The 27,592-nt window shown below is 43.3% G+C and overlaps 1 protein-coding gene across 2 annotated transcripts in view; it reads left to right on the top strand.

Moving 5' to 3' along the window:
* Positions 1-22,209, top strand: part of LOC133501998 (synaptic vesicle glycoprotein 2B-like) — a 32,058-nt gene extending 9,849 nt beyond the window's left edge. For both annotated transcript variants that reach the window (XM_061822237.1, XM_061822238.1), the window contains 11 exons: positions 4,633-4,784; positions 4,875-5,008; positions 5,227-5,316; positions 9,289-9,402; positions 11,772-11,860; positions 11,967-12,042; positions 12,284-12,372; positions 13,098-13,231; positions 13,931-14,128; positions 16,975-17,134; positions 18,918-22,209. In XM_061822237.1, coding sequence (XP_061678221.1) covers positions 4,633-4,784; positions 4,875-5,008; positions 5,227-5,316; positions 9,289-9,402; positions 11,772-11,860; positions 11,967-12,042; positions 12,284-12,372; positions 13,098-13,231; positions 13,931-14,128; positions 16,975-17,134; positions 18,918-19,101 — 1,420 coding nt within the window. In that variant the 3' untranslated portion in view covers positions 19,102-22,209. The remainder of the gene's footprint in view (positions 1-4,632; positions 4,785-4,874; positions 5,009-5,226; positions 5,317-9,288; positions 9,403-11,771; positions 11,861-11,966; positions 12,043-12,283; positions 12,373-13,097; positions 13,232-13,930; positions 14,129-16,974; positions 17,135-18,917) is intronic.
* The last annotated feature ends 5,383 nt before the right edge of the window (positions 22,210-27,592 follow it).

Raw genomic sequence — 27,592 nt, 5'->3', positions numbered from 1 at the left:
AAGCCTTATGGGGTCACTTTACTGTGAAGGTCCTTAGACCCATGCTTTTGACCAGCTGAGAATTTAAAAGATTGGCAGTGCTTGGTCCGGACTATCCTGAATGAGATTGAGACGCACCCCGGTCGGTGTTCAGGTTGAGGTACCAGCCGGTTTGACCAGACAGTGGGTCACTGTGTGCCCCGACTGCCCGCAGTAGAAGCAGAGGCCCTCCCTCTGCCGGCATAGGCATTCCTCGGGTGACAGGCGGGGCGGCCCAGCTACCTGGGTTTCTCCACTTCATCAGACGAACCTTGAGGAGAGACTGGCCAGACTGTATGAGGAGTCCAATTTGTATCTGTCCTAATTATGGGGAACAAAGCGCAGTTGTGCGCCTCACTGATTTCTGCCGGTGTGTGCTGTGTCGGGGACCGGCATAGCCAGGACAGGGACCCGCAGGACAGTATGGGGATTCCCCCCTTTTAACGGCTGGCCCCAGATGGCCCAGGTGCCTCAGGGTGGGAGGCATGAAAGTCACTGATGAGGTTGGGATCGACCATGAACTGGAACGGGATCCATGACGTTCCTCGGGCCATAACCCTCCCAGTCCACCAGATACTGGATACCCCTCCCCCGGCGGCGGGACGACAGGAGCCGGCACACCGTGTAAAACTAGGCCTCCATCAACCACGCGGGTGGGTGAAGTGTGATCAGCCAGAGAGACCAACGGGGAGGACCGAGCCGGCTTTAGCAGGCTCACATGGAATGTCGGGTAGACACATGTTGTCTGGGGAGCTTCAAAGAAACCTCAACCGAGTTAATCACCCGAGTGATGGGGAACGGACCACAGAACCTGGGAACCAGCTTTATGGACTCCATCCGGAGTCGGAGGCCTTTCATTGAGTGTCAGACGTGCTGGCCTACTTTGTACAGTGAAGAAAATAAGTATCTAAACACCTTGCTATAATGCAAGTTCTCCCACTGAGAAATTATGGAGGGGTCTGAAATTTTCATCGTAGGACCATGTCCACTGTGAAAGAGATAATGTGGGACAATGGGACAACGCATGTAGCTCCCCAACAGCCCGTTGACGAGAGGGTGTGTTGGCCACACAAACCAGGCATGCATTAACGAATTCTTGTATGTCCTTTTTGAGGTTCTGAGGCCACCAAAAACGTTGCTCCACCACTCACCGTTCGATTCGTCTGGGCCAAGTCAATCACCTTCCCCCTCAGTGGGGGCACGGCAAACAGTCTATTGGCAGGTCATCCAGCTGGGCTGGGAATGTCCTTCAGCGCTTCCTTCACTTGGGTCTCAATCTCCCACGTGAAGAGAAGAAGCAGGATTCTGGGAGAATTGGGCCGTGCCCAGCCTCCGCTCGTTCCCTATCTTTTTTCTGTGAAAGGGCATTGGGCTTGTCGTTCTTGGTCCCGATTGGAAGGACAATGCGAACCGGAAATGAGTAAAGAATAGTGCCCACCTGGCCTGTCGGGCATTTAGCCTCTTGGCGGACTTGAGGTACTCGAGATTTTTGTGGGCCGTCAGTACCAGGAACAGAACCTGGGACCCCTCCAGCAATTGTCTTCACTCCACCATAGCGGTCTTGACCATGAGCAACTCACGGTTACAGACGTCGTAGTTGCGCTCCGCCGAAGTCAACCTCTTGGAAAGGAAGGTGCTGGGGTGTAGTCTCCATCCCTGGCGCTCCTCTGGGAGAGTATTGCTCCCATCACCGAGTCTGATGCGTCCACCTCAATGACGATCTGTCTTTCGGGTCGGTCAGGATGAGGACCGGGGCTGACGTGAACCCGTCCTTGCATTGCTGAAGGCCGTCTGGCAGGCAGTGTTCCACTCAAAAGAGTTGTAGGGAGAGGTGAGCGCATGTAACGTGGCAGCTATGGAGCTGAAGTTTCTAATGAACTTCAGATAAAAGTTAGCGAATCCGATGAACCTTTGAACCTCTTTGCGGTTCATGGTGCTGTGCAACTGAATAACAGATTTGACCTTGCTGGGGTCCATGCGGATCTCCCCCTCCGCTAGAATAAAACCCAGGAACGTGACGGACTGCCGGTGAAATTTGCATTTTTCTGCTTTGACATAAAGGTCGTGCCGCAGGAGTTGCCAGCACAGCCCGAACGTGCCCGACGTGGGAATCCTCGTCTGGAGAGAAAATCAGAATATCGTCATGATAGACAAAAACACGTTTATTCAGCATCTCGCGCAGAACATTTTTTCATGAAATTCTGGAACACTGCAGGCTCATTGGTGAGCCCAAACAGCATCATCAGGTATTTGTAGTGACCTCTCGGCGTGTTGAAGGCGGTTTTCCACTCGTCGCCATCTGCCCTATGCGTTCCGTAAGTCCAATTTGGTGAAAATTCGAGCCCCTTGCAGCAGGCCGAAGGCTGTGGCAATTAGGGGAAGGGAATACCTATTCTTAACAGTGATGTTGTTTAGACCCCGGTAGTCGATACAGTGGTGCAGGGTTGAGTCCTTATTATTGACAAAGAACAAGCTGGCTCCGGCAGGTGAAGATGAGGGTCAGATAAGGCCCGCCACCAGCAACTCCTCAACATCGTACTTTATGGCTTGGTTTTCTGGGCCTGTAAGAGAAGACAGTCTCCCACGCGTGAGATGCCGGGCAATAATTCAATGGCACAGTCATACGGCCGGTGAGGCGGAAGAACCCCTCAACTTGCATGGGCTCCATCTCAGCAGCCTGGACCAGTTGGCGTGCGGCCTGTGGTACGAGATTCCGTTGTGCGTCTCCCTGTAGCGCTTCGACCCTCTCCTGTAGAGTGAGTCTCTGGTCGATCCTCAGGCGAGGGTGATGAGCGAGTCCAGGTTCGTGTGGAGTTCCACTTCACTTTCATACCTTCAGCCATTTGGAGTCTCCAATTAACGTAGCATCAACGTTTTTGTGGGAGTTCTGTCCATTTTGAACACAGTTAGGGTCACGGGGCTCCGGAGTCTCTACAATGTAGAGACCAGTTCAAGGTGTAGACTACAGCAGTCTACAGCAGAGTCTACACCCTGAACTGGTCGCCAGTCAGTCACAGAGGACATAGACATACAGTGGGTATGTAAAGTGTTTAATTTTTCATTTTTTTTACATTATTGTTATTATTATCCATCCATCAATCTTATTTCTTTACTTTGGCAAGCCCTGAGGCTAATTACATGTAAATGCTGCTTGGATATCCATCCATCTATCCATTCATCCATCCAGTTTCTTGGCTGCTTATCCTCACAAGGGTTGCGGGAGTGCTAGAACATATCCCACCTGTCAATGGGCAGGAGGCAGGGTACACCCTCAACTGGTTGCCAGCCAATCGCAGGGCACATCAAAACAAACAGCTGTACTAACAATCACACCTATTGGCAATTTAGAGTGTCCAATTAATATTGTATGTTTTTGGGATGTGGGAGGAAACCGGAGTGCCCGGAGAAGACCCACGCAGCCACGGGGAGAATATGCAAACTCCACAGCGGTGGGTCCGAGATTGAACCCGGGACCTCAGAACTGTGAGGCCAACGCTTTAAAGCTGCCCCACCGTGCTGCCCAATATTATTATTATTATTATGTTATAATTTATTTATCTATATATGAGTGTCACAGCAATGGGTCTGAATACTGATGGCTGTTTGATATTTCTGTTTTTCTTTTTTTCAAACATAAATGAGAAGAAATTTCAACAATTCAGCTTTTTTTTTTTTTTTGGTCAGTATTGTCTGGCGTCTGTACATTGAGGGAAAAGAATAGCATTATTTTAACAAATGGCTGCAATGTAAGATCCATCCATTTTCTGAGCTGCTGAAGCAAATCTCAGCTCTCATCGGGCAGGAGGCAGGGTACACCATAAACTCGTTGCCAACGAATCGCAGGGCACATGTAGACAGATAACAGTCACCCTCACAAACAGACCTAGGGGCAATTTACAGTCTCCAATTAATGCATGCTTTGGGGATGTGGGAGGAAACCGGAGTGCCAGGAGAAAACCCACGTAGGACTGGGAGAACATCCTCAACAGCTGCTCCACTGTGCCGCCTGCAATGTAACAGAGTAAAAAAAAAATGAAAATTTTCCATACCTACTGTAGACACAGACAGCCATTGACTCTCAGATTCTCATCCTCACTAAGTGGGAACTGAACCCACGCTGTCTGCACCAAAGTCAGTCAAGTGTACCACTCCACCAGAATCAGAGTCAGCTTTAATGGCCAAGTATGTAACAACATACACGAGGAAACTGGAGTGCCAAGAGAAAACCCATGCAAGCACGGGAAAGCATGCAAGCTCCACACAGTTGGGGTCAGGATTTGAACCCAGTCCTCAGAAATGTGAGAGCAATGCTCTAACCAGTTGCTCCACCTTTCCACCTAATTCATTCATCCATTTATCTATGGATAACACATGGACAGTGTTAGCATTAAAACAGACATTCAAATGTTACAGAAAATGCCAAGCTGTATTCAAGTGGTTTAAGTGGGATTTGTTGTTTGTTGATGACTGTCACAAGTCATTTTCAGGACTTGTATTTCAATCACTATTTTTCATCGCAAATTGTGTGTATGTCAAGCAATTTTCTTCACTGTTTTTATTTAGGGGGGAAACTGTTCAAACAGTCGTAATTACAAGATTCTATCTATTTTTCAGTATCGGTGGCACAGTGCCGATTGTCTACTCCTACTTCTCTGAGTTCCTCCAGATGGACAAACGAGGAGAGCATCTGTCCTGGTTGTGTATGTTCTGGATGATTGGTGGAATATATGCATCTTTCACTGCCTGGGGAATCATTCCCAGATATGGTAAGATTCTAACATTTCTATCGTATTGTATTGACAAATACAATTTTGCATACAATCTCGAGTTTAAAAGTGTGTTTGTATTTTGTGTAGGTTGGGGGTTCAGTATGGGCACAGAATTTCAGTTCCACAGTTGGAGGTTATTTGTTCTGGTTGCAGCTCTTCCTGCCATTGCCTCTCTTGCCGGACTAACTTTTATGCCTGAAAGTCCTCGCTTCTTGCTTGAGGTGAAACTGGCACCATTTTTGGACTCCAAACTGCAAATGTTTTCACATGATTTATAGAAATTTAAATAATCTGCATGGCCTCTGGAATGAACTCATTTTGCAACAATGTACAAGAGCTTATCTTCTTCTTATCCTTGTATTGATCTACAAACACAAGAACCGAACTATGGACATAATGTGCAAAATTAGTAATAAAATTGTAGTTTTCTTTGGTGTAGAATGCTAAGCACGATGAAGCATGGATGATTCTGAAGCAGGTCCACGACACCAACTGGAGAGCCAAAGGACAGCCAGAAAAGGTTTTCACCGTGAGTAAATAAAGAGGCAACCATATGCATGATATCTCCTGTATGAAAATATTGTTGCCCTGTTATACTCAGCGTGTACCATACCTGCTGCCCAATGAAAGCTGGGATAGGTTCCAGCACTCCCCCAACCCTTGAGAGGATAAGTGGCTCAAAATTGGATGGATGGATAAATAAAATTAATGAATAAAAAAATAACAATAAAGACTACCCACACACTAAAAATCAATGTTAAAGCTCTTTCACAGAAAACTCTCAAGTAGTCAAATGCAGATTCTTCCAATCAAGTTTCTATCTTTCATCAATAGTAACCCTCTGCTGATGCAAAATGAAGACAGCACGTACTTTCATCACCGTGACAATTTTACCGTTTTCTTTTTTTTTTACCACCTTAGAGGAAGTAGATAATTTTAGATAGTTTTAATGACGAAACTGAAAACTTTGATGGAAAAATTTAATCATACCTTCATACTCTCGGGAAGGCATGATATATTCTTACACTTTTGGTTGGTTCGTGTTGACAATTTTACTTGAAAATATGTCCAAGCACGTGTCACGGTGGATCAGCTGGAAAGCGTTGGCCTCACCGTTCTGAGGTCCCGGGTTCAATCCAGGACCCGCCTGTGTGGACTTTTCATGTTCTTCTCGTGTCTGTGTGGGTGTTCAATGGGCACTCCGGTTTCCTCCCACATCCCAAAAACATGCAACATTAATTGGACACTCTAAATCTCCCCGAGATGTATTTGTGAGTGTGACTGTTGTCTGTCTCCATGTGCCTGTGATTGGTTGGCAACCAGTTCAGGGTGGACCCTGGCTCCTGCCCATTGACAGCTGGGATAGGCTCCAGCACTCCCCGCGACCCTTGTGAGGATAAACGCCTAAGAAAATGGATGGATGGATGAATGGATAGTTGGATGGATATCCAAGCAGCATTTACATGTAATTAGCCTCAGGGCTCGTCAAAGTAAAGAAATAAGATTTTAAAAAACGTTTTGGAGTTTGTGGTAATGAGAGCATTCTTAACAGGACAGTGGTAAGTGGTGGTGCTAGTAAGATTTTCAGGGATGTCGTGGTTCACGTGCCTGACTTTGCTGCAGGCAGCGTGGGATCCATACCTGCTCATTGATGGTGTTGATGGATGGGATGGTGATGATTCCAATGATTGGTGACCAGTTCAGGTTGTAATCTGCCTTTTACCTCGAAGCTAGCTGGGATAGGCTCCAGCTCTCACGTGACACTTGTGAGGATAAGCGGCTTGGATAATGGATCAAATCATCCATCCATCCATTTTCTTTGCCACTTATCCTCACAAGGGTCACGGGGAGTGCTGGAGCCTATCCCATCTGTCAACGGGCAGGAAGCAGGGTACACCCTGAACTGGTTCCCAGCAGGGCACATAGAGACAAACAGCTGCACTCACAATCACACCTAGGGACAATTTAGAGTGTCCAATTAATGTTGCATGTTTTTTGGATGTGGAAGGAAACTGGAGAAAACCCATGCAGGCACGGGGAGAACGTGCAAGCTCCACACAAGCGGGGCTGGGACCAAACCTATGCCCCCAGAACTGCGAGGCTGACGCTTTACCAGCTCCCCCACCGTGCCGCCGGATCAAATCATGTCAAAGCAATTACTAAATTGTCTTCTACCATCTGAAGGTGATATCCTGAGTGAAGACTTTCATTTGCCAAGAAGATCAGAAGTTCACCCATGCTTTTATCTCAAGTAGGCTTGACTATTGTAATGGTTGTTTGACTGGACTCCTGCGAAAGAGTATTAAACATCTGCAACTCATTCAGAATGCTGCAGTTTGTGTTCTAACCACAACAAAGAGGTTAGAGCTAACCACACTCAAAATATAGTCTTTACACTGGCTTCCAGTAATTTTTCGAAAAGATTTTAAAATTCTGCTACTGGTCTATGAATCACAAAATGGTTTAAGTCCTCAATACATGAAATACTCTAAATACTAAAGAAATATAAAACCATCAGGGTTCTGAGATCTATAGGCTCAGGTCAAATAGTGGAGTGCAGAGTCCAAAGCAAATATGGTGAAGCTTAGTTGTCTGGGAATTCATGCCCCTTGTAGGGTCACCCATGGCAAAAAGGTCCTTGGTGAGGGACCAAAGTACGACTCCAAAACCCCAATGATGAGTTCAAAAATTGGATCCTCATTTCCCTTGCTCAGACGCGGGTCACCAGGGCCCCACCCTGGAGCCAGGCCTGGAGGTGGGGCTCAAAGGCCAGCGCCTGGTGGCCGGGCCTGCACCCATGGGGCTCGGCCGGGCACAGCCTGAAAGGGTAACCTGAGTCCCCCTTCCCATGAGCTCACCGTCTGTGAGAGGGGCCATATGGGTCGGGTGTGATGTGAGCTGGGTGGTGGCCAAAGGCGGGGACCTTGGCAATCCGATCCCCAGCTACAGAGACTAGCTCCAGGGACATGGAATGTCACCTCTTTGGCAGGGAAGGAGCCCGAGTTGGTGCATGAGGTCGAGAAGTTCCGACTAGATAAAGTCGGACTCGCCTCTAAGCACAGCTTGGGCTCTGGCACCACTCCTCTTGAGAGGGTTTTTGACTCTGTTCCACTCTGGAGTTGCCCATGGTGAGAGACACCGAGTAGGTGTGGGTATACTTATTGCCCCCCGGCTTGGGGCATGTATGTTGGGGTTTACCCCGGTGAATGAGAGGTTAGCCTCCCTCCACCTTCAGGTATGGGGACGGGTCCTGACATTTGTTTGTGCTTATGCACCAAACAGCAGCTCAGAGTACCCACCCATTTTGGAGTCCTTAGAGGGAGTGCTGGAGAGCGCCCCCCTATGGGGACTCCATCATTCTGCTGGGGGACTTCAATGCCCACGTGGGCAATGACAGTGAGACCTGGAAGGGTGTGATTGGGAAGAATGGCCCCCCTGGTCAGAACCCGAGTGGTGTTCTGTTACTGGTCTTCTGTGCGTATCACGGAATGTCCACAACGAACACCATGTTCAGGCATACTGTCAGGGTCTCCACATGTCCACCTGGCACCAGGACACTCTAAGTCGCAGTTTGATGATCGACTTTGTGGTCGTGTCATCGGACTTGCGACCACATGTCTTGGACACTCAGGTGAAGAGAGGCCCAGAGGTGTCAACTGATCAGCACTTGGTGGTGAGTCGGCTCCATTGGTGTGGAAGATGCCGGTCCGGCATGGCAGGCCCAAACGTATTGTGAGTGTCTGCTCGGAACGGCTGGCAGATTCCCGTGTCAGAAGGAATTTCAACTCCCAACTCCGAAAGAACTTTGCTCACGACCCACAAGAGGCGGGGGACATTGAGTCCGAGTGGACGATGTTCCGCGCCTCCATTGGTGAGGCGGCCGACCAGAGCTGTGGCCGTAAAGTGGTCAGTGACTGTCGTGGCGGCAACCCACGAACACATTCGTGGACACCAACAGTGAGGGATGCTGTCAAGCTGAAGAAGTAGTCCTATCGGGCATTTTTGGCCTGTGGGACTCCCGAGCCAGCTGATAGGTACTGGCTGGCCAAGCAGAGTGCAGCTTGGGTTGCCACTGAGACAAAAACCCTGGCGTGAGAGGAGTTTGGTGAGGCCGTGGAGAACGACTTTAAGATGGCTTTGAGGAAATTCTGGTCCACCATCCGGCATCTCAGGAGGGGGAAGCAGTCCTCCATCAACACTGTGTATAGTGGGGATGGGGCACTGCTGACCTCAACTCTGGATTTTGTGAGTCGGTGGGGAGAAGACTTCGAAGACTTCCTCAATTCCACCAACACGCCTTCCCATGAGGAAGTTGAATCTGGGTGCTCTGAGGCGGGCTCTTCTATCTCTTGGGTTTGTTGAAAAGTTTTGTTACGTCGTTTAAAGTTCTCTGATTGAAAGTTGGTTTAAATGAAAAATTACGCAATTGGGGAAGGTAAAGAATTCGAATTGGTAGTTCTACAAACATCAGCTCGGTGTGACAATTCTCTTTTAACTTTAGGCGACCCACATCAAGGCACCAAAGACAGCAGAAGATGAGTTAATTGAGATTCAAAGTGCTACGGGAACAGCTGCGCAACGCTGTTTTGTTCGCTCACTTACACTCTGTAAACTGGTACGTATGTCATACCAATTTGCTTTTCCTTGATATCTTTATATGCTCTTTTTTAATGTGTAATACACAGTACTGACAAAAGACAATTGTATCTCATGTCGTACAACAATTCAATTGGTCCGCTGGAATGGAATCGAGTAATGTTGAGATTGCCAAGCACAACTTATCTGTTTTTGTGTGTCTCTGTTGTGAAATTGTTTGTGCTTATTTCTCGTGAAATTATCTTCCTGTACTTATTTTAAGACCACATTGACTATTTTTGCCCCTAATTTTGAACTATGTAGTCATAAAGACTTGTTTTAAGATGGAAGATCTTATTTAAACGCTCTTATCATGACAGCTCATAATCGTCTTGTGTGTCAGAGTTTTTTTCACTTAATACAAGATATTTTGTCCCTAAGGTAAGTCAAAAAGAAGAAAAGATTTTTCAGTTTTTAAACAGGCGTTTTTGTCTGGCTGAACTTTGAGGAAAAAAATGTAAAAACTGTACGAATATAGCTGAGATGCTTTCAGTGGAAATAAAATACTTCACGAGGTAATATTTGGGTATTAGCTTATTGCTTTCAGAATATAAATGAGATGGATTTAACAAATTTAAGAGAAATGCGTAATTTTCGTGTAGTGTTTGTTGCTTCTCCATCAAAATCTAACAATCCCATTGGCTCCATTAGATCATCATCAAGTCCCCGTTGAATTCATGTTATATACAGTGGATACAGAAAGTATCCAGACTGCCTTGAATTTTTCACTCTTTGTTAAATTACGTTGGTGTGTCCGTGACGCTTGCTCTTTCGCTACACCCCTCTACGCCACTGCTGTGCCAAGAAATTCTGTCCATAAAAGTTATCAACAGAATCAGTGAAAAAGGGCACCCTTAGTTGAGTCCAGCCCTCACTGGAAATGCCAGCAATGTGGACCGACACTGATTGTCTTGGGGCCGAATTGCCATGAAGTCTCATGGACCCCGAGGGTGTAGAGCTAGTCCACTGTTCCACAGCCAGAATGAAAACTACACTGCTCCTCCTAAATCAAGGATTCAACTTCCCAATGGACCTTTCTCTCCAGCACCCCTAAATAAACCTTACCACTAAGGCTGAGGAGTCTGATTACCCTGGATTTGGAACACACACTCCTGTCCCCCTTTTCAAAAAAGGTGACCACCACCCCAGTCTGCCAATCCAGAGCCCGATGTCCATGCGATGTTGTAGAGGGCGTGTCAACCAGGACAGCCCCACAACATCCAGAGCCTTTAGGGACTCCAGGAACTCATGCACTCCTTGTCACCGAGGAGCTTTATAACCACCCCGGGGACCTCAATCCTAGAAAGAGGAGAGCCCGCCACAGAGAACACAAACTCTGCTTCTTTATGGGACGGCGTGTTGGTGGAATTGAGGAGGTCTTTGAGGTATTCTCCCTACCGACTCACAACCCTCTCAAAAGGGCTGCTACCAGATCCCAACCGGTGTTTGGAGATGAGTCCAACTATGTCCAGTCGAAACCTCTTGTCACGACCAGAACACGGGGTTGGACCAAAATGCAGGACTTAGGAGACCTAGAGGCAATTCGGGAAACACTTATTCAGTCCAGTGCCAGAGATCAGGCAGGCAGTCAACGGGAGCAGCAGTAACATGGACGTCAGGTATAGGAGGCAGGTCAGTGGGCAGGCAGGCGTCAGTACATGGGAAATCAGGAATGGGATTACGAGAGTGCGGGAACGGGGCATGAAGCAATGATTTGGCAAAGGCCAGACCGTACGTGTGGTTCTATATAACTGGGACATAACTACTAGAGACAAGGCGGAGGTGTGTGCCACATCGGGGATCACTACGGCGAGGACAGGGACCGGCACAGCCAGGACATTTCTTGACATCACAAGGGCTACTTCCCTCCCAGAGGGGTGACATTCCACGTCCCTAGACTCAGATTCTGTAGCCATCGACTTCCATCGACTTGGAATCGGACTTCCAAGGTCCCTGCCTTCGGCCAACTTCCAGCTCGCATTGCATCCGACCCCTGTGGCCCCTCCCACAGGTGGCAAGCCCATAGGAAGGGGATTCACGTTACCTGGCTGGGCCCCACGGGTGCAGGCCCGGCCACCAGGCGCTCACCTTTGAGCCCCACCTCCAAGCCTGGCTAGAGAGAGTGGCCTCGGTCACTTTCCAGCAAGGGAAAACATAATCCATATTGTTTTTTATCATAGAAGTCTTACAGCCGCGCTTTGTCTGGTCCCTCACCTTGGACCTGTTTGTCATGGATGACCCTAGCAGGGGCATCATTGGGATACACAAAACCCTCCACCACAATAAGGGGACAGCTTCCAGGAGGGGAAGTATTATTAAATTTTTCTGTCATTTGTGTCCTGAACCCAGGTGCTAAAGAACATAGCATCTCTCTTTTCTGTTGAGCTGAGGTTTGCTACTCTCTTCATGGGCATCATTTGGTTCTGCATGGCTTTCAGGTTTGCTCACACTGTTGCTCAGTGCATTTATAACTATACAGTCATTGGTTTATACTGTAAGTAAAGCAACTCACATGTACTTTTCATCCCACTGATTTTGTCACAGCCACTATGGCCTATCTGTGTGGTTCCCAGACATGATCAAGCACCTTCAATATGAAGAGTATGAATCGAAAGTCAAGGTAATGTTAGCACTGCTCTGCATTCAATAATCTAAACCTTCACCTGTAATGCTTTTATTCACATTAAACATATTTTGTACTGTGCCACACAGACTATATTTCTTAAATTTTTGGAACAATACATATGAATGTCTGTGAAATGTTGTACTTGAAATAGACTGACAGTCACACTGTATAAAGTTGGTTAAATTAGACCAGTTTATGAATATTTGTGTTAGGCTGAAACTTTTTCCGTCTTCAGTTATTCCATAAAGAGAAAGTGGAGAACTTCCATTTCAACTTTTCTTTAGAGAACCAAGTCCACAAAGAAGGGGAATACGTCCGTGACAAGTAGGTGCTTCTTTGCCACTACAGTTGTTTCATTTACATTCGCATTAATTGTCAGTTAAATACAATTCCAAGGGTACTGAATACATATCAAAATATTAAATGCTAAAATTATTCCACCTGCAAGTACTGTAGATAAACCTGATGGGATGTGTTAAGCTTCTGTATTATGAATGTGGTCAGGATTCTCTGCCTTCCAGTTTGATAAGCATCTTGAGTGCCTTGTGGCAACTACACAAGGATTAATGCAGCATATCAACCATTTCATTTGTTGTTATCACAAAGTGCATGTTGTGCTATATGTGAAACAATATATGTTAGTGATTAATCATTTTGCTCTTCCATGTATTTTTTGCTTAATGCTGAAGTTGTGAAGTTTTCAGTATACAGCACTGTATGTGACTACTAGTACTGCATATTACTTGACTTCTATGCTATTGCAGAATTAAAACTGACAGAATAGGATGTCACTTTAATACATGAACAAGTTTTCTCCCTAAAGTATGATCCTACCATGAAGATCATGTATGCATACATGGATGCAATGTATGGTGTTCATATCAATGCATGTGAGAAAGCTTGTTTGCATAGCAGTACTATCCAGTTGTGATTGACTGCTTTGTATTACTGAGGCCATTCTGCTCATTTTGCAATGCCCCAGCAATAGAAGTCCGAGTCCACATTTCCTTTGTCTATTGGCTTGTTTGTGTCCCATCCCATACCTGTAGGTTCATCAAAATAGAACTGAAGTCTGTAAAGTTTGAGGACTCATTGTTTGAAGACTGTCTCTTCGAGGACATCAGGTCCACTGACACAGTGTTCGAGAACTGCACCATACGCAACACTGTCTTCACCAATACAGGTAGGTCAGGTGAAGCAGCTCATGTCGGTGGGGCTGGTCTAGCTGGTATGTTCACACATTGGAGTGTTTTAAGGTTATAGAAAGAATAACTCAGTTCATTGGGCTAGCCACTCTCTTTACAGCCCCATATGCACGGTGTTTCAAAAATGGTCCAGAACTGGTGTCACAAAAGCTGTATTATTTCAAACCCAAACTACAGATTCCAAGCTTTTCTCATCATTGTGGCCTACATGGTCTACAAATAAATCCAGTAGTGTTTGATTTGTTCAATCCATGGCTTCTGCTTCACCATGACAACAACATCTGCTCACAATGCTCTGAGTGTCTGAGAAGTACATCGCAAGGATGAAGCAACACCTCTACTCACCCAACCAGGCTCTGTGTGAATTTGTCCTTTTTCCCAAGTTCAAGGAACATGGATGATACCAAGATGGCCGTGATGACAGAGTTGCAGAGAATCCCAGAATAATCCTTGAAGGACTTCATGAAAGGATAGCAGAAATAGCTTGTATTTTAGATTCCAGGGGGATTACTTCAAAGGAGGGAATTGTATTTTGGATTTGAAATATATCTTTTGTAACAGTCCAGTCTTTTCTTACACACCGAGTATTCTTTTTTCACGTCATGTGGCTTTGTCAAGACGCAAAGATGACACTTTGAACCTCTCTTATCTGTCATCCTCTTTTCTATATTCACTAGATCTGAAGGAGAAGTTCATTGACTGCAAAATGGAAAACAACACCTTTGAGCAAAACAAACACGGCTGCCACCTGGACACTGGTGAAGAGAATGATGTCCTCATATATCTGGTCAGTTTCCTCGGCAGTCTGGCTGTGTTGCCTGGCAACATCGTCTCCGCCCTCTTCATGGAGAAAATTGGCAGAGTCAAGATAATCGGTGATGTATATTCACTTTTGATGCCTCTGATGTGCATTACTGATTTGCGTACCTTAAAGATTCTGTGAGATTTGAGTTTTGGCATCTGGAAACACGTTTCAATACATTGACTTTTTACGCCTCATAAACCCACACAGGGGTGGCATGGTGGGCAAATGGATAGCATATTTGTCTCATAATTTTGAGGACCTAGGTTCAAATCCAGCCTTGCCTGTGTGGGGTTTGAATGTTCTCCCTGTGCCTGCATGGGTTTTCTCCCACATACCCAAAAACATGCATGGTGGGTTAATTGAAGGCTCTTAATTGTCTGTTGGTGTGAATGTGATGCTTTATTTCTGTGTCCTGCAAGGGGCTGGCAACCAGTTCAGGGTGTACCCTGCCTTTTGCCCAGAGTCAGCTGGGATAGGCATGCCTGTGACAATAGTGAGTATGAGGGAAAGAGTGAATGAATGAACCCGTAGAGCGCACCACTATTTTTTTTTCCAGCCATGGCAGAAGTCCGTGCTAGATATAAATTCATAGTGATCCTGATAACCCTGGTAAAATATCAAATCCAAGTGTAGCAATCAAACTTTTCCATAGTCATGTATAAATATGTCCTAGATTTTTCTTTAGGCACTTTAAATCGTTCATTACTTATTGTTAATATACAGTATAAGTACTTTATCAACCAATGATCCATAGATACATCCACGCAGCCATCAAGTTTCTGTTCGACTTGTCCTTATTCGGGTTAGGTATGAACTGGAGCCTACATCACAGGTGACTCTGAAGAACAGATGTGGTACAACATGGACTGGTTGCCACTCAATCCGAGGCCACATACATCTTGACAAACGACTGTTCACACTTGCATTCACACCCATGGGCACTTTAAAGCATTCATCAACCATGGATGCACGTGTGAACTCCACAGAGGACTGCCCGAGCCAAGAGTAAAACCTAGAACATCAAAACTGTAAGGCAGACTGTTAGATTAATTGGATATAAAGTTATCTCATATTTGCTTTCTTGGGTTTTTAATGCTTTTGTGATGCAATGCAATCGAGAGGCACATTGGGTGCCATGGAAACTTTGCTCTGATGTACTTTAACAATGTGATGCAATCAATTTACATTGGGTGCCGTGGAAACACCAGACAGTGATGCAGAAGACAACAAAGACTGACGATATCCAGAGGATGGTGAAGATATCGTAAAGACTCACATAGACTATTTTTGTCATGGTTGCTTTGTTTGTCACAATTTCTTTGTGTGATGCGGACCACGCTAAGGAATAAAAAAGTGGAGACATGGATATGTGATTAGAACAGGTTGGAGATTGTGAAAGAGACACATCCCACGTTTTCCTCGCGAACCAAAAGTTCCTCTTGTCTTCCTTCTTTGATAATTTTACTTTAAATGTCCTAGGCTGTTTAAACCTGACACACACAAGTTAACCACAGTCCACTCTAATAAGTCTGGAAGACTTGGACACTGTCAGGAATTTTTTTTTTTTTTTTTTTCCCATTATTATCAAAATAGGCAGCACGGTAGCTCAACTGGTCAAGCATTGGCCTCACAGTTCTGAGGTCCTGGGTTCAATCCCAGCCCCGCCTGTGTGGAGTTTGCATGTTCTCCCCATGCCTGCGTTGGTTTCCTCCGGGCACTCCGGTTTCCTCCGACATTCCAAAAACATGCAACATTAATTTGACACTCTAAATTGCCTCTTGGTATGAGTGTGAGTGCGGCTGTTTGTCTGTCTCAATGTGTCCTGCGATTGGCTGGCAACCAGTTCAAGGTGTACCCCGCCTCCTTCCCGTTGACACCTGGGATTGGCTCCAACACTCCTGTGACCCTTGCGAGGATAAGGGCCTCAGAAAATGGATGGATGGATGATTGAAATATATTTTTGTTTGCTCAGTATGAAAAACTGTAAAAGTCATTAAAGAATAAAACAGTGCAGAGCCTCATGCTGATTTAAAAGCTAAAGAGTTAAAGAAGCTCTCTCAACAAGTTTGAAAAACGTAATTAAATGTTTGATTTTTTTCATGAATTCATTCAAAAAATACCGTAAATAATTTAGAGAGAAGCAATTTTGACATCTGTGTGTGTGTGTGTGTGTGTGTGTGTGTGTGTGTAGCTGTGTGTCGGCGTATGCGTGTGTACATCCACGGATGTTTAAAACTGTGGCCCTGTAATAAAACCCCCATCCCCTGCCACCAAAAAAAAAAAAACTTCTCTAACCTCCACTGCTGGGGTTAGGGTTAGGGTCTGGAACTCTCAGCTTGTTGCAGAATAGTCTGTCAAAATGTGAAACAGTGCAGAAAATTGATATTCATCTCCCTTGAGTCTTTACAAGGGAACATAACAAGAGAAACTTCCTGTTACTGCATATTTAAAATGTGACTAGAAATTTTTGTCTGATGCTGTTTGCTTGAATATAAAAAGTATTTAAAAAGTATAATGTGGTGGAGGGGTTTGTGTGTCCCGATGATCCTTGGAGCTAAAGTGAGTTTTTTACCCTGGTAGGGTCACTCATGGGAAATAGGTTCTAGGTGAGGGACCAGCCAAAGTGAGGTTCCATAAACCCCTATGATGAGTAAAACAAATGGATTCACGTTTCCCTTGCCTGGACACGTGTCACCAAGGTCCCCCTGTGGAGCCGGGCTTGGATTTAAAGCGACAGCATCAGATCCAGAAGATCTCCTCTTTTACAATTTAACAGGAAGTTTTCACATCTGGGGTCATGTTCCACTTTCAAGCTTTATGTGTGAAATTGATTATTTAGGGACCAATATTGTGAGTTTAATTGTGAAACCTTGGTATGGATAGTCATTTTAATTGGGCTTATCATGATCTCCTCAGGTGGCTCCATGCTCATCTCAGCAGGGTGTACCTTTTTCCTGTTTCTAAGCTTCACCCAATCAGCGATCATCGCTCTACAGTGTCTCTTCTGTGGTGTCAGTGTGGCTGCATGGAATGGCATCGAGGTGGTGACAGTAGAGCTGTACCCTACTTCTAAAAGGTATCCGGTTTTGTCACAATATGCATGTTCTACAAACCAAATTCCAATGAGGTTGGGACGTTGTTAAACATAAATAAAAACAGAATACAAAGATTTTGAAATCATATATAATCAAGATTTAACTGAATACACTAAAAAAACTAAATATCTAATGTTCAAACTGATAAACTTTATTGTTTTTAGCAAATAATAATTAACTTGGAATTTTATGTCATAAAATGGTTCAGAGTATCTGGAGTTTTGTAAGCGGTGAGGCCAAAAAACTGACATTGAATGCTTGTGATCTTTGATCCATCAGGAAGCACTGCATCAAAAACCGACATCAATGTGTCACTCTCTTTGAAAACCAAGACCAAGTGTGAGACCTCGTACTATTGCGACATTCAATTCAAATAAAATCAAATTCAAAAACTGCCTTCTATCATCGGCAGCACAGTGGACGACGACTGATGAGCACATCTGCCCCATAGTCCTGAAGAGTGGGGTTTAAATCCGCCCTTGCTTTGAGTAGTTTTCATTTTTTCCCCCTGCTTGCATGGGTTTTGTTCAAGTACTCTGGTTTCACACTAAATGGTTTGAATACATGAATGGTACTGAATACATTAAAAAAAATGCTAACGGATGAGTAAACCCAGTAGGGCCCTGAAATAAGCAGACTCTGGCTAAATCGTGGAGCACAGAGTCCAAGTAAACATGTGAAGCAGCATTTAGCTATTATGCTGCACACTAATGAAAGTTGCCAACAGAAGTTGCGTCAGCCCCAAGTCTGAACGCTTTTAAGTCCAGGTTAAAAAAAAAATAGGACACGAACAAGATTGTTGTTTCATGTAGAATAGATCCTAGCTGTTTGATGATCAAGTGGTAAATGAAAAATAGTAAATAAAATGAATAAAAATAGAAATGGAGAACCTGTACATGACTGATTCTTAACAATACTACATTGACTAAACCAGACTGGAATGTACAGCAAGCCCAAAAAGTTCCCGGCCGGCCCGCAGTGTAACTATTTTTGTGATCATTCACAAAGCTAGCTGCTAATGCTCACAAAAACAACCATACCTGACTTCAAACCACAAGATTCCCACAATGCAATGTGGATTTATTTTCAATAATTAACATGCTTATTGTAACATTCAGTGTCATGGTTATTGCTGTGTATGTTAACAGTGGTTCTAGAATGTATATCCTATTTAGCGGTGACATTTATTGTTATTTTATGATGTACTATAAGCGGGAAGAAAAATGAATTCATGTATGAATTAATGTTTTTTTTTAATAAATGGAACCATTATTTTAGGTATCATGTAGACAATTCCTCCACTGAGTTTCCTGTTAAAAAGCAAAAGAAGAAGATCTAACTACACACTGGCAATAATAGCATAGGTCGCAATCATAAATTACCATTAACATGTTCAGTATTATGTTATTGATCATATTTTCCTTTAGTAAAACAGTAAGTTGCACATATACTGTAGCTATATAAAGAGATCATTGGAGTCCCAGTGTTTTGGTAAAACTAACCAATACATTCAAGTCAGTAGGTTCAAGTCCAAGTGCAGTCACGAGTCATAGCTGTTCAAGTCCAAGTCGAGATGCAAGTCTTTTGATAGATTGTTGAGTCTAAAGTCATCACATTCATCGAGTCCGCCTCAATTCACCGCACCTCACTTGTTTAATCTTGGGCACACCAATTCTGGAGGGAATTACAGTTTCAAGATTTATGTAACAATAAAGTCACATGAAGTTTTTTTTTCTTTTACAAAAAAGTGTTTCATCTGTATAGGGCAACAGCCTTTGGCGTTCTGAATGCTCTCTGTAAGGTGGGAGCAGTTCTTGGAAGCTCCATCTTCGCCAGTTTTGGGGGTATCACCAAAGCCATCCCCATCCTGCTGTCCTTTGCCGCACTGGTCTGCGGTGGCATGGTTGCCCTCAAGTTGCCTGACACACGAGATAAAATTCTCCACTGAAATCTCTTGAAGTCAAGTAATTGAGAGTGTTTAAGGCATTTTGCATTTGCTTGATTTTGAAATCTTTGCAGCACGGATTGCCTTTGACAGCAATTGCCCTTTCAAAGCAAGAATGGAGAAAAACTAAAACTTTTCAAATATAAAATGCCATCTTGGAATATTTTTTTTTTATGATGGCAATGTGTGTTTTGAGAGGTTGCTCTGCCAGTGTGTGATGAGATAAATATAGATTGCTTTACGGATCAGGGATGGGATGATCCTAAAAAATGTCAAAAGAATATTCCTCCACTAATCAAATTTACATAAATCCATCCATCAATTTTCTGAGCTCCTTATCCTCATGAGGTTCACAGGAATTCTGGAGCCAATCCCCGCTATCGTCGGGCAAGAGGCGGGGTGCACCCCGATTTGGCTGCCAGTCAATTGCAGGCCACTTACAAATAAACAACTATATTAAAATCACATCCAAGCACATTAGATGACAAAAAACACATGAACTAATTGAACAATGATGTTTCACCTGCTTTATGGTAAATACATGAATAATGGAGGGGGAAAATGTCATTACAAAGTTTCAACTGAAGACCAGGTTTGTCTCAGTCGAAATAAATAAACATCACACTACAATTATGAGCAGCTAAAATCCAGCTTGTCCAAATGCCATTAATTGAGTCCTTGCTAAATGTTTACTTCGGCCTGAAATGAGGTCATTCAAATTTCTGAACGTTATCTACAGTATGTCACGAGTGAATATTTGCACCTTCCCATTCCACTATTGAACTAGTACTGCAATTATAAAAAACACATGTACTCTCACATGTGAGTCTTCTGCACAGAGGCAACCAATCAGAGAAAAGGGGGCAGTCTTAGCCAAATATGGACAAAGCAGATATAAAGCAGGTTCAAAGAGAAATAGCTGTCAGATGGTTCTTTTCTGGACATCTGTATGACAAAACCAAGGTGTTTTTTTTTCAATTGAAATTGAGACGTTTATACTATGGAAGGATATTTTTGCCACACCCCCAAAATAAATAAACATATCACATTATAATGTAATAAGTTTCACATTATGATGTGATATTTTCAAATGTTTCACATGAAATGTATCACATGACAACATGAACAGCATCGCGTTATGAAACGTAACACATTATGAAACGATATTGAACATTTTCTTTTTTTAAGGGGGCAGCAATACACTTCCATATTATACTAAGTCTATGTTAGTCACTCTGTGGAGGTCAACCAAAATATGGGACCTCTAATGAAAAAATGACATGTTCCTTTTGCTGGGGGGTTGCCAAACTAAGTTTTCACTACCACAGTCAGTTATGTAATTGTTATTCATAAACTACTTTTACAATGATGCTGTTCATTTTTGTAATGACACGATCAGAGAGGTGTTAATGCCTTACATATTCATGCAATCATAATCTGTCATCCTATTAGCCTGTTGTTTTATGAAAGCGAGACAACACTTTGAACTTGTCGCCAATCATCACAACACATAGAGACAATCATTCTCATGCATTTAAATTGTCCGTGAGTGGGAAACAAACCCAGTCTGCCTGAACAGAAGTGACCCACTACTACGTCATCAGCAATAGCAACAATGCTCATTTTCATGACTGCAGCAAGTAAACAAAAGTCCACTTAAATCAAATCTACTGTGATGCACCTCAAACATGAATGCTAAAATCTCTAATAGTGCCAGCCAAAAATAGCATGCTTACCTTTGTAAAGGTAAACTATTTAATACAACTGTATTTGAAAAAAAAAAAGCCTAATATGCATATGTAATTAAAGCGGCTAAAGTGCTTACTGTTAACGGGCATGCAAATATTCCATTCGAAGTAGGTCCCACAAGTGATGAACACATCAACACACTAAATACACACGGATGCATGCACACAGACACAAACACACACATACACACTGTAGGACACTACATGTGTGAGCGATGGAGCTAGGTTTTATTTTTCTTGTACAATTTGATGTCGACATTGTATTTATTGGAAGTGGTTCTGTGCCGCAATTGGTTGTGTAAGTGACTAACTGCATGTTTGTCATTTTTCTCTTATGTCTGTCTATGTGTCCCTTTAGAAATGTCTTCATCTGGTCTATGCGTACATTCATTCATTTCTCCACATATGATTCACAGCTCATATTGTATGAGACACTGTGTGATACTTAACTCAGCATTCTCCAAAGATAAAGAAATGGATTTCAAGGTTTGAGCTTGCATCATCTGTTGCTCGGCTCTGGTTGTGGACTTTCAATGTTGACATCTGATGACAATTGCACCAAAAGATATACAGTACTTCGCTTTAAGTGAAGATACTGTACATACTAAGCTGTGACCAAACTAATTATCCAGATTCTGAAAATGAACAAGTAAGTGTAATAAAGTGAACATAATCACGAGCACTGGAAAAATAATATACAGTGTTGAGGTGTTGGTTACTCGCCACCTCTGCATGGCTTGGCCACCGCAGCATGTATTACATCATCCACAACAAACGAAACAACAAAAGTGCAATCCCGCTGTGTAAAAGGGGGCTTTGGAGATCCACCTAAAAACATTAAAAACACAAAGAGCAATAGTGATGTTCTAAAATTGCTGTTGTTGTCAAATGCAATTTTGCAAATAGTTATGATGAATGTGGCTAGAATATTTTGTTATTGAGTGCAAATTTTATTTTTGTTCTTAAATTTCAATAGTGGGCATTTTGTAAATCTTTACTTTTCCTTATTTTATACTATTGTGTTGTGAGCAGTTATTTTACTGATTATTAATATGTACAAACTGTTAAGTTGTACTCAATGTCCAATCATAACCACAGCTGCAAGGTGGGAAAAAAGGGCAAATCAGGAAATGTTGAGAGTATCTTATTTTCATTTTTCGATGTCATAATACCAATAACCAAATTGTTTACGAAAAACAAATAATACCATATTCATGGCTTCTATTTTTTATTTCCCCATGTCATTATTTGTGTTTGGAAAAAGTGAAAGCAAACTCCACTATTTGTTCAAAGTGCTTGTGATAAATATTGTCTTTCATTGATTCGTGGCTAATAGTTTGATTTGATTTCTCTTTATTGTGTGTATGTTGGTGGTAATGACAAATCTGACCATTAAAGCAAAATCGTCAATGCTGTGCAGTCTCTGAAGTACATTTATTTATTAATTGTGTAACACAACATATACAGTACATACTTATACATTTTACATACAGTCAGATGCATCATTGTCATTTTTGTTTGATGCAAACTTTAACTATTACTCTCATAAGGGAGCCAAAATAAACTTTGATGCCAATTTGTTTCCAAGAATTAGACCACAAACATTTATTCATTGCCGGTCAAACAAAGCTGAACTGGAGCACATTTTCCCAATGCGTAAGACCTATTGTGCTGTTAGTTAGACACAGTTCTTCAAAGAGATCACTCTATGGAATACGAGCTGAAAAGACGAGAAAAGATCAATGGATTTCGGCAATTAAACAGGATGGATGGTGCCCGACGAAATAAACATGCCTGTGTAGCGATCTTTTCATTACAGAGAGGAACTATTCTTCTAAATCTCAAATAACCAAGAAGTATTTATAATGCCAAGTTGACTCATTTGAGAACAATGCGTATTTAAAAAAATAATAATCTGTCACAGAGAGGTTTTTTGGATGTAATTGTTTGGCTACAATACTCTTTCATGTACAGAGGAGATGCCTCCGTGTCCTAAATTTGGAGTTTAGTTAATAAATGCGAGTTTGTGTAAAACCAGGGGTCATTGATTTAAATATTGGTATCTGTATTGAAAAAATGTGAGTGAGTCCATCACTATGTGGGATTTATTCCTGATTTAGAACAGATCCAGCAATGAAGTATTTGTATGCGTTCAGACTTTTATACGCTTTCAAACTCTTCAATGTGAATCTCGACTTATTCACCAGATGCATGTGTGTATCCAGTTGTCCAAGACAAGCGGAAGCGAATTAACAGTCCCATTTCTTACTGCGAAAAAATTGACTTCAGCAATAAATATGGGCCCTCTATGCCAACTGTCTCTCATTTTTCCATTTATTATCACCTTCTAAATGTTTAACAGTATGGGACAAAACTCTGGGTGTTGTGCTATAAGACATATTTTCATTTCATCTCATCGGAATTACCTTGTAACAATGCTTTATTTGACCGCCAATATGGCGATGTCACATGATTTTATGACGTAGGTGCACGTTCTATTGTTCCCTCTCTGTCATCTTTAATTTGGTACGTACCATGTTGATGCCCTGCAATTGGCTGGCAACCAGTTCAGGGTGTACCACGCCTCCTACCCGTTGATAGCTGGGATAGGCTCCAGCACTCCCTGCGACCCTTGTGAGGATAAGCGGCAAAGATAATTTAGAATGTCCAGTTAATGTTGCATGTTTTTTGGGATGTGAGAGGAAACCGGAGTGCCTGGAAAAAAAACTGACGCAGGTACATGGAGAACATGCAAACTCCACACAGGCGGGGCAGGATTGAACCTGGGTCCTCAGAACTGTGAGGCCAACGCTTTCCAGCTGCGCCACCGTGCCGCCTCATTCAGGTCCCTTTGTAATTGACTTCCCTCAACCTAAAAAAGAAAATTTTAACATTCCCAATTCCTTTAATCATTTTTCCTAACATTTTATTCCTTCCCTTCCCTTTTTCTGTTGAGCCTTATAAGACGATATGAGTACACGGCTGGTATTAACAGTGCCTCCACCAACGTTGTTAGTTTTGGGACTCAATTATGTGCTGCACTTTCAAATAAAGTTCTTTGTATTCCATTTTTATGTCATTTGCCCCTCGACACCTCTTTGCTGGGTTCTTGGGTTGTGGGACCAGAGCAAAAAAGTGCTCAAATTCCCCTCTCTGTCTTTGCAACTGTTCTGCTGTTCTCTTCATTTGACTCACACAATAGCCAATGTCAAAGCCTTTGGACTGCAGGATGTTGAAAAGCACATCAGTGTGTGAAAAAAGATCACAAAAAAGATGCACGAGAAACACGACTTTGGGGTCTTCTAAATATTGCAGACAGCCACCTGCTGGAAAAACAGACCTCTCGTCTGAGTCCACTGGATTGTTTCTTATCTTATTAAACAGTTCGATTAGTGCTTTGTGGTTATTTTTTTGCTGTGTTTACTAACCTGGATGTGTGGTTCCCCCTCGTTGGGGAAGCTCGGGGGAATCGCCGCTTCACAATGTCATCAAGAGCCTTGGCGCGCTTTGTAGAGGCAGTAAAAAATGATGCCAGCCCATTTAAAGTGGAAAATAAAAACTTGCGGTCTTTGATGGTGCTGCACACTTGTGACAGCACCAATTTATGAATGTGGCCAATGTAATGCACAAAACAACAAGATGGGCATTTAGTCCCTCACCTTGGCCTGCAAGCAATTTAGGTCGCCCGACAATAACTGCGGCTCCGTCATATGTTTGACTGACAAGTTTGTCACCACATTGCATTTCATCCGTAGAGGCAAAAACATGCTCTGCCAGGACCGCGGTTGTGATGTCAGTGGTGACATCAGAAAAGCCCACAAATTTCTCTTCCACTTCTGCCTCTTTGGTAATATATCTCCAGACCAAAATAATGCATCTGCAGTACTCTTTCTAGGCATGAAACCATACTGTTGCTCACAGATACTTACTTCTGTCTTGAGTCTAGCGTCCACTACACTTTCCCATAACTTCATTGTATGGCTCATCAACTTTATTCCTCGATAATTCCCACAGATCTGCACATCACCTTTGTTCTTAAAAATGGGAGCCAGTACATATTTCCTCCATTCTTCAGGCATCTTCTCGCCCGCTAGTATTCCATTGAATAAGTTGGTCAAAAACTCCACAGCCACCTCTCCAAATTGCTTCCATACCTCCACAGGTATGTCATCAGGAACAACTCCTTTTCCATTTTTCATCCTCTGTAATGCCTTTCTAACTTTCACCTTACTAACTATTGCCACTTCCTGGTCCATCACCCTTGCCTATTCTAGTCTTCCTTCTCTTATTTTCTTTATTCATCAACTTCTCAAAGTATTCTTTCCATCTATTTCGCACACTACTGGCACCACTCAACACATTTCCATCTCTATCCTTAATCACCCTTATGTGGTGCACACCATTCCCATCTCTATCGCTCTGTGTGGCCAACCTGTAGAGATCCTTTTCTCCCTCTTTCGTGTCCAACCTGGTGTAAATGCTGTCATATGCCTCTTGTTTAGCCTTTACTACATGTACTTTTGCCCTACTTCACATCTCAATGTATTCCTTTCGCCTCTCCTCAGTCCTCTCAGTGTCCCACTTCTTCTTCGCTGACCTCTTTCCTTGTATGACTTCCTATATTTTGAGGTTCCACCACCAAGTCTTCTCCCCTTACCGACCAGAAGACACACTAAGTACTTTCCTGCCTGTCTCTCTGATCACCTGGGCTAAAGTAGTCCAGTCTTCTGAGAGCTCCTCCTTTCTAACGAAAGGCTGTCTCACCTCTTTCCAAGAGTCTGCACAACATTCTCCCTTTCTCAGGTTCCACCACATGTTTCTCTGCTCTACCTATGTCTTCTTAATCTTCCTCCCCACCACCAGAGTTATACTACACACCAACATCCTATTCTGTCTAGCTACACTCTCCCCAATCACTACCTTACAGTCAGTAACCTCCTAGTTCTAGTGCTCCCAGTTTCTTCCAGAATTTCTCTTTCAACTCTAAGTCACATCCTACATGTGGGGCATAGCTCCTAGTCACACTATCCATCCATCCATCCATCCATTCATCCATCCATTTTCTTTGCCGCTTATCCTCCCGATCCCAGCTGTCAACGGGCAGGAGGCAGGGTACACCCTGAACTGGTTTCCAGCCAATCACAGGGCACATTGAGACAAACAGCCGCACTTACAATCACACCTAGGGGCAATTTAGAGTGTCCAATTAATGTTGCATGTTTTTGGAATGTGGGAGGAAACCGGACTGCCCAGAGAAAACCCACACAGGCACAGGGAGAACATGCAAACTCTACATAGGCATAGGCATAATCAAACCCGGGTCCTCAGAACTGTGAGTTCATTTTCATGAGTGGGGTCATTTACCAGCTGAATGACTGTGCCGCCCACACACTATATATAACACTCTCAATTTCTCATCACCCGATCTGATACTCCTTTCACCTCCAAGACATTCTTAGTCAGCTCTTCCTTTAAAATAATCCCTACTCCATTTCTCTTTATATCTACTCCATGGTAAAATAATTTAAACCCTGCCCCTAAACTTTCTAGCCTTACTACCTTTCCATCTGCTCTCTTGGATGACACAATATATCAACCTTTCTCCTTATCATCATGTCAACCAGCTCCTGAGCTTTTCCTGTCATAGTCCCAACATTGAAAATCCCTGCACTCAGTTGTAGACTCTGTGCATTCCTCTTCTTTTTCTCCCAACGAATCCACTTTCTTCCTCTTCTTTCCCTTCAACACACAGTAGCTGAATTTCCACCGACACCCTACAGGTTAATGGTACCGGGGGCAGGCGATGTTAATCCTGGCCACGAAAGATCCAGTACGGGATTCTTTAGATCAGGGGTGTCAAACTAATTTTTGCTGGGGGCCACAGTGTAGTTGCGGTTTCCCTCAGAGGGCTGTTATGATTTTGAAACAATCAAAAATTTTAATCGCCTCATTATATTTACACATGCCATTTATTAGCTAGTTTTGGAATAATAAATCAAGGTAAATGGGTTTTTCAACTATTGTTCATGTTTGGCAACACAAAAATGCTTGCAATATCTCAAAGTTGTCATTTATGACATGGCAATTTGAAATTTTAACAAAAATCCTGGAAATTGACACATGATTTGCCTTCGCCTGCCACATAAAACCATATGGCTGGACAAATCTGGTCCGTGGGCCTATGCTTTAGATGAATGCTCATATATGTTTGTAAAAGTTTTAAGCCGGATGCCCTTCCTGACACAATCCTCTGCATTAGACACCCACATGATATTGCCCTTAAGCCATATAGCTTTCACAGGCCCACAGACAGCAATGATTGATGACATTCCCTACTCTAAACCTCCAATCAAGCCAGGAAACACTCAAAACCTTTGGATAAATAAAAGGAAACATTGACAATGGACTATGGATGGTGGAGTGCTACTTCCAGAGTGACCAGGCTGTCATGGATGTCAAGTGGGCAACTTTTATCAGCGGAAGCCAGAGAAAACCCAAGCAAGTACTGTGAGAACAATCAAACTTCACACAGGGGGGTGGAGGCTAGGGTTGAACTCACAATCTCAGAATAGTAAGGCTGTTGTGATAACAATTCACTCGTTTTGAGGCCCATTGTATATTGTATACACTTAAATGATTAGAATGTCTAGCTTCTCTGTTAGAAATTGTTGATTTTTGAACTTCAGAAACTTCAAGAAAGAAGGAGAAGTAGTCTTGCTTATTAATAATCGTTTATTAATGACATT

This window comes from Syngnathoides biaculeatus, chromosome 6 (assembly GCF_019802595.1).
Source record: "Syngnathoides biaculeatus isolate LvHL_M chromosome 6, ASM1980259v1, whole genome shotgun sequence".
Taxonomy (NCBI): domain Eukaryota; kingdom Metazoa; phylum Chordata; class Actinopteri; order Syngnathiformes; family Syngnathidae; genus Syngnathoides; species Syngnathoides biaculeatus.
The sequence above is the reverse complement of the archived record's forward strand: the minus strand, read 5'-3'. Positions and strand labels throughout refer to the sequence as shown.